Raw genomic sequence first — 7,036 nt, 5'->3', positions numbered from 1 at the left:
AAAGAAAAGAAGAAGAAGAGGAAGAGGAAGAAGAACATGCAACAAGAAGAAGAAGAAGGAGAAAGAGAAGGCAAGAAACGAAAGAAAAGAAGAAGAAGATGAAGAGGAAGAGGAAGAAGAACGGTTGGAAGCGCGTTAATATGAATGACTTGTAAAGACTTGTATAAAAAAACATTTGTATGTGAAGAATTATTCTAACATATAATCTACAAATAACTGATCTATTAAAATGGATTTTACAATACTTTTTAAAATATTATTTGCTAAATTATTTCCTATTACAAAAGGCACACAGAGAGTAATAAGATTAAAATAAACAGTACCCACATAATTTAATTTATTATAAAATAAAATGCATACTACAATTTAAAATAAACAAAGTTCATTTAATTAGTCCAAAACAAATAAATGAGGAAAATAAAAAGCTGCATTCGATCCTACGATTCTGCAGGCTGCTGAGCTGCTCCGATCCCTCCGTCGCGATTCTGCCGCGTCCAACGGGGGCGGCCCGATTGTTGTGGTTTCGGCCCAATTATACTGACCCGACCCGTTCGAAACACCCAATTCACGAATGTGAGGACACTGGATTAGGGTTTCGACCAAGCTTCAGTGACCGATTTTTCTCTGGTCCTCTCCCCTTTTCTGCTTGAGCTCTCGTGAGTCTCTCTTCTAACCAGCAAGCTCCGCGCCTTTAACAGCCGCCGCCTCCGCCGCTTCTCCAGGTTATCTTTCTTTCTCTCTCTCTCTCTCACATCCCGGTGTGTCGATTATTCCTATGATTCTGATGTTTAATTTTCGTTGTCGATTTCCTAGTAATTACTATTGCATTAACCGTCATTTGTAAGTTCTCTCTGTTTTTGGTGTATGATTGGTAATGTTTCATTGAAAAGCTGAGTGTAAATAGGGGGTTTGATTTAGCTGAGTGTAAAGGAGGAACATCATCCGTTTAATGAATCTCATAGATTAAGCTGTGTTTGATTTAGCTAGCACCGAAGAAGAGAAGCAATGCATTCACTCTTCTCAAGCAAAAGCGCCATTCGACTTCAACACTCTTCATTTCATCGTATCAGTAGCTTCTTCTTCCTTAAGTTTCATTCCGATGATTCCATTCAATTGGATGAAGCTACGGTTCGGGAAACCCTTGTGTCCTTCAATAACGATTGGAAGAAGGCCTTTGACTTCTTCAACTGGGTGGAGTCCCAACACCACTTCCCTCACTCCACCACCACCTATAACAACATCCTTGACATTCTCGCCAAGTACTTCGAGTTCGACCTCTGTTGGGACCTCATCCACCGCATGCGGTGGAACCCTCACTCCCAACCCGATCACACTACCTTCCGCCTCATGTTCCACCGCTATGCCTCTGCCCATGCCGTAAACGATGCCATTTCCACCTTTCATCGCCTCTCCCAGTTTAACCTCAAGGATCACACCTCCTTCTCCAACCTCATCGATGCCCTTTGCGACCACAAGCACGTCCTCGAAGCCCAAGACATCGTCCTCGGCAACAACAAGGACCTTCTCATTGATGATGGCTTCATCGATAGCGTTGGGAAAACCAAGATCTCCAACATGGTTCTTCGCGGGTGGTACAAGTTGGGTTGGTGGAGCAAGTGCCGTGAATTTTGGGAGGAGATGGACGCTAAAGGGGTCCACAAGGATCTTCACTCTTACTCCATATACATGGACATACTCTGCAAGAGTGGAAAGTCATGGAAGGCTGTGAAGCTCTACAAGAACCTGAAGAGCCAAAGGATCAAATTAGATGTGGTTGTTTACAACATAGTGATTCGTGCAATTGGTCTCTCCCAAGGTGTTGATTTCTCAATCAGGGTCTTCAATGAGATGAAGGAGTTGGGGATTAAGCCGACTGTGGTAACATACAACACTATAATGAGGCTCTTGTGTGATAGCTATAGGCATAAGGAGGCACTTGCATTGCTCAATGAAATGCGTAGGGATGACTGCTATCCCAACACAGTTTCATATCATTGTTTCTTTGCGACACTTGAGAAGCCTAAAGAGATGATTGGGTTGTTTGATAGAATGGTTGGGAGTGGGGTGAGGCCCAACATGGACACGTATGTGATGCTGATGAGGAAGTTTGCGAGATGGGGGTTTCTAAGGCTGGTGTTCATGGTGTGGGACAAGATGGAGCAGCTTGGGTGCAGCCCTGATGCATCTGCTTACAATGCTTTGATTGACGCTCTTGTCGAGAAGGGATTAATTGATATGGCAAGGAAGTATGATGAGGAGATGTTGGCTAAAGGGCTTTCCCCTAAGCCTAGGAAAGAGTTGGGAACAAAGCTTGTCATTCATCAAGAAGAAGAAGCTCAATGTTGATCAACACACAAAATACTTGTGTAGCAAGCATGACAATATGGCTGCATTTGTAACGAGGGAGGGTGGGACAAGACACTGTGATAGAGGTACTGAAGATATAGGTACTAGTGTGCTTTATTTTGAGATGCACATTGAGACAATGTATTACTCTCCCACTGTACCATCTCAGTGCTACAAAACATCTCTGTTTACTCCCGTGTCTTTGTATTTGTTTGAGACACTAATCAAAGATTGCCCAGTGGCATAATCAAAGGGTGCATGCAAAGATGTGTTAGCATGCAACGTAGAAATTAGGCTTGGTTTTGGATTTAAAGAATTCTCTTCTCATCTCGCACCATCCATCATCATCATCAGCATCATCCTTAACCTTATCCTCCTGCAAAACTTACCATTTGAGGTTCAATTCATATATGTCCCTTTTAGTTACTGCTACTGCCCATTAGTTTACTTTCCCGTTGGAATCATACCTGTTTCTTTCTTATGATCGGAACTTTGCGGGTGTTTGTAGCAATCTCTTCATTTAACCTTGAATTCTTATAATGCATGACACTCCTATATGGTTTGTCTGTAGTCTGTTTTGATTTACGTATTGTAGTTTTGGTACCTTATTTCAGTTTGAGAAGCAACTCTTCAATCATCACCGCAGTGATGGACACAAGTAACTGGAGGGATGAACTGCAGCCTGCTTTCCGCCAACGCTTTTTCAACAATATGTAAGTCTAGGGGTTTGTTTTCATTTTCAAAGTTACAATGTTCTGTTTCTTCTCTTCAACTCTCCCAACTATCTTGGCCTCTGCAAGATCAGAGCTGCAATCGTGCTGCTGATCATGGTTTCGGATTAAGGTTTAGCACAACATTGTCACTGTTTTGCAGGATCCGCAATTGCATTGTTGAACACAATTTAGTCAGATGCATTTTCATGGCATTGTTTTCAATCTTTTGTAATAGCATTTCACAATAGAATCATTACCATGATTTAAAACCAGGCTCTGAATGCTGTTGTTACTTGGCTGTACTTCTTTGTGCTCTGTCTATCAGGAAGGTAAATTTAGCCTTTGTACCAAATAATAATGTGCAGCTTGCGTATATTGAGAAAGATGGAGGGTCTTAGGCATCTTGGGTAATGTCTATTGTTCTCGTTCCTCAACTGCTGGGTGACTTCTTTTAGCCTTTTTCTTTTTCATTTCACAGATTGCATAACTTACAGTTAGGTCATCCTCCTGAGAGTTTTGATGAAATCCTTGAATTTCACAAAATTGCTCATAGTATTGAGCAGAAAAGTTATGCTGGTGCTACAAGCCAGGTAGGCCCAAAATCTGGAGATTCATTCTTATAATGACTATCTATGATCACCTGCCATTATAGAATAATGACTGAACATGTAATATGGTTGCCGTTTTTTATTCCCATTTTTTGCTTTTGTGCTAATTTCTTTATGAATTCTTATCTTTATTTTCAGGCTGAGTATGTTATGCAAATAGCTCGCAAGATGCTTTTGTTGGAAAGTAAGTTTCTGAACACTGCTGTCAACTTCTTGTATCACTAGCCCATTTTAGGTTTTGGAGTTATTTTATAGTTGAATTTTCTAGCTGTATTGCTATTATATAATACATGTTGCACATGTGGTGTACCCGTGTTGACCATCAACTATATTTTTCACAGATTTTGATGGGTATTTTAAATATTGTTCAATTGTGCATAGGTTAATTTACTAAACAGTGAATGGCTACCTTCATGTCCATGGCAAATGCATGATTCTGTTGATTATCTGAATACTGTTGTTCTATGCACATGTTTCTGGTGCATTAACAATGTTTTTGTTTTCTGTTTTGTTTATTTCCGTCTGGAATGAATTACATGTTGTATCATTTATACCTCAGATAATATAAATTTACTAATACCAATAATTGGAGCCTGCTGATGTTGGTCATCCCTTTTCAGAAGCAAGAGAAAGAGAATGGAGAGATTACTTTTGCCCTGATTCCCGACAAAGAATTGTCTACAAAATGTAATTTTCTTCCTTTGTTGTACTTGGTGATCTGAGATCCTGAATATATATATATATATATATATATATTTTTGGCTGCATTTGCACATCAAAAAGAAAAATTAGTCATAAACTATATTTCCATGAGATTTGTCATGTGTAACTAATTTGATCACAGAGCATGCTTTTAAGCTATACTTTAGGATAAGATTAGGCATTTGGCTTCTGTTAGGTCTTAAAGCACTCCATTGTTCAAATGATTTGTCCATTATTATTTTAATGTTTACAGTTTGGGTAGCTTGCTACATAAATTTATTCTCTTCGTTGTGTGCTTCTTCTTTTCTTCTGATTGTTAGGAGGATTTATTTGTTAGAGATATAACCATTAATGTTTTGTTTTCCCATCAGCTTAAGCTTTTGGGATGAGTGGTTTTATGACTTGGTATTAGAGCTCGATGTCTGAAAGGTCAAGAGTTCGATCCTTGGTGAACCCTAAAAGTCAAAAATAGCATAAGGCAACTAAAGGAGAAAAGAAGGCCTATGCAAAAATTAAAAAAAACCCAAAAGAGGCTCTTGTTTTAGGGGGAGTGTTAGAGATATAACCATTAATGTTACCTTTTTCTATCCGCTTAAGTTTTTGGGTTTAATGGTTTCATGACATTATTACTTTCCATTCCCTTCGATTTTTTCTTCTCTTTGCCTGAATAGATGTCTTATAGCAAAAACTGTATCATCAATAATAACCTATATAAAATTCTATTCTGATAGATCATAAAATATAATTACCTCTTTGAGTTTTGACATACCAACATTCTATGTTTAGTAACCATTTACAAATTCTAGAGGGTAACAATTTAAACAATTTATTCATTATCTGTGTGTGAGCTTTAGCAAGCTAGTGTTGCTCATAGTCTATAGCGGAGAAGCATGTTTCTTGATTTTTGATAATCATATTCTCTCATTTGTGGATATTAAAATATCAGTCACTTGGATGTTCTAACTATTAGGCTACTATGATTATTTTGTAGAATGAAACTGTTAAAGAGACATCTTGATGTGACTGATCCAGAGGGATCACAAGAACTTTGGAGGATTGCTGAAAGGCTTGAGGAGAAGATCTTTTCTAAAGCAGACACCGAGGTATATTTACTTATAATGATGGCCTCAGTTGCCAGTTTTCATATGTGGATTATCTATGTAAAATTGCAAACACGGATATGGATGATGGAAGGATTGATTGGATGTGATATCCCCTTATTTCAGACTGATTATCTTAGGAAAATAACTATAAAAATGCATAAAATGGAGAATACACCCCGGAGAAGCCATTGACAACCATGAAATCAGCTTGATCTTTACAATGAACTTGTCAATCCAGGTAATTAAGTTCCTTGGCCTGTAATAGCAACTTGCTTAAATCTCCCAATCTTGGTCTTTTTGTAATTAACTTGGTATATTCTGAGACTCTCATTTGTTTCCAGTTTTCTTGTCTAAGCTCGTCAGAAGACAAACATTCTTATTGCTTGAAAAAACATTAATATTTCTTGTTTTTCCATCACTAGTTCATACAAACCCGACGTAGCATAGAAGCAGAGGTAGAAGATTCCAGTAGATGACTATCCAATGCGCCAGCGGTTGAAGCAATTGTCAGTTATAATGGTTAAAACTTTCAGTGTTGTAACTGGTTCAACTAAAATTGCAGAACTGTTTTGGACACCTCCTGTTAGATTGGTAGTTTGGTCATACTAACTTTTGTAAAGAGCCGTTGACTGTTGTGTTTAGACTTCCAGTTCATGATACCAAATAGTTGGTCCTTTTTCTGAAGTGTTTCTGATTTTAGATCATGAATAAGGTTTGGGATGCAGCAGCGTCTAGTATCCAAAAACACGTGGATTTCCAACAAAAGTGAAATGCAACCAACATCTAAATGGAAGAAAAGAACATAAACTAATGCATAAAAGTCACTAATCGAATTAAGTGTATTGAATTTCAATACCCTAATAGATAATCTGAACATAGTCATGAATATTGGGCTATCGAAGATGGAAGAAAAGAACGACGAGAAATTATTTTTCACTCATTTCCTTAGTTATTATAATAATAAACACTTTCGATAATAAAGTATTGTATGTCGGGAAATTATTTAATTTTTTAATTTGTTTGTAGACAATACATATATTAATTATAATCACAAACAGAAAAATTCTACATCTATGTAATTTTTTCATCCAAGCTATCCAAGTAACTTTGATCAGATGCACCTCCCTCAACTCCCTTGCGCGTTTGTTATACACGCGCTTTATATAATGTAAATCTTGTTCTCTTCTCGCGTTTTCCTCCTTCTTTTTCTTCTTCAACCTAATAAAATTCGTTGTTCTTTTCTGTTCGCGTTTTTCTTTTCTGCTCGCATTCTTCATTATTGATCAATATTGAATTTAACGTAATAAGCTCTGTCGTTCTTCTTCTTCGTTTTCTTCTTCGATTTACACTTCTTTATAGAAACAATGAATGATTCAAATTCAAATCAGTTGAATGAGGTTATTATGTTGAGACAGCTAGAAAATTATTGCTGCATGTTATCACAATAATCTTAAACACTGAATAAAGTAAAAGGAGGTCACCGAATCGAACAATGTTCATGTGGTGAATAAATGGTGATCAACTTTCAATCAACAAGAATAGTATTTCTCATCCTCTTCCTCTT

The 7,036-nt window shown here is 37.6% G+C and overlaps 1 protein-coding gene across 12 annotated transcripts; it reads left to right on the top strand.

Annotated features, from left to right (window-relative positions):
- Positions 1 to 373: 373 nt before the first annotated feature.
- Positions 374 to 6,156, top strand: LOC112775506 (pentatricopeptide repeat-containing protein At1g80550, mitochondrial). 12 transcript variants are annotated; one of them, XM_072227886.1, is made up of 9 exons: positions 398 to 722; positions 984 to 2,743; positions 2,961 to 3,059; positions 3,538 to 3,649; positions 3,806 to 3,851; positions 4,288 to 4,354; positions 5,361 to 5,472; positions 5,596 to 5,710; positions 5,895 to 6,156. In XM_072227886.1, exons 3-8 carry the CDS (start codon positions 2,995 to 2,997, stop codon positions 5,662 to 5,664), a joined length of 471 nt encoding a protein of 156 aa, XP_072083987.1. In that variant the 5' UTR covers positions 398 to 722; positions 984 to 2,743; positions 2,961 to 2,994; the 3' UTR covers positions 5,665 to 5,710; positions 5,895 to 6,156. The 12 variants fall into 12 exon arrangements, 8 of the variants coding, with proteins under 8 accessions (XP_025674936.1, XP_072083985.1, XP_072083986.1 ...); XM_072227887.1 differs by having other exon boundaries at positions 448 to 722; positions 988 to 2,743; XM_072227889.1 differs by having other exon boundaries at positions 627 to 722; positions 988 to 2,432.
- The last annotated feature ends 880 nt before the right edge of the window (positions 6,157 to 7,036 follow it).

The sequence above is a fragment of the Arachis hypogaea genome, chromosome 19, assembly GCF_003086295.3.
Source record: "Arachis hypogaea cultivar Tifrunner chromosome 19, arahy.Tifrunner.gnm2.J5K5, whole genome shotgun sequence".
Taxonomy (NCBI): domain Eukaryota; kingdom Viridiplantae; phylum Streptophyta; class Magnoliopsida; order Fabales; family Fabaceae; genus Arachis; species Arachis hypogaea.
Note: the sequence above shows the minus strand (reverse complement) of the source record. Positions and strands in the feature narration are given on the sequence as shown.

Bases quoted from the DNA above. Each gene is read 5' to 3' on its own strand.
- LOC112775506 (XM_072227884.1), top strand. From the start codon at position 1,006: ATGCATTCACTCTTCTCAAGCAAAAGCGCCATTCGACTTCAACACTCT.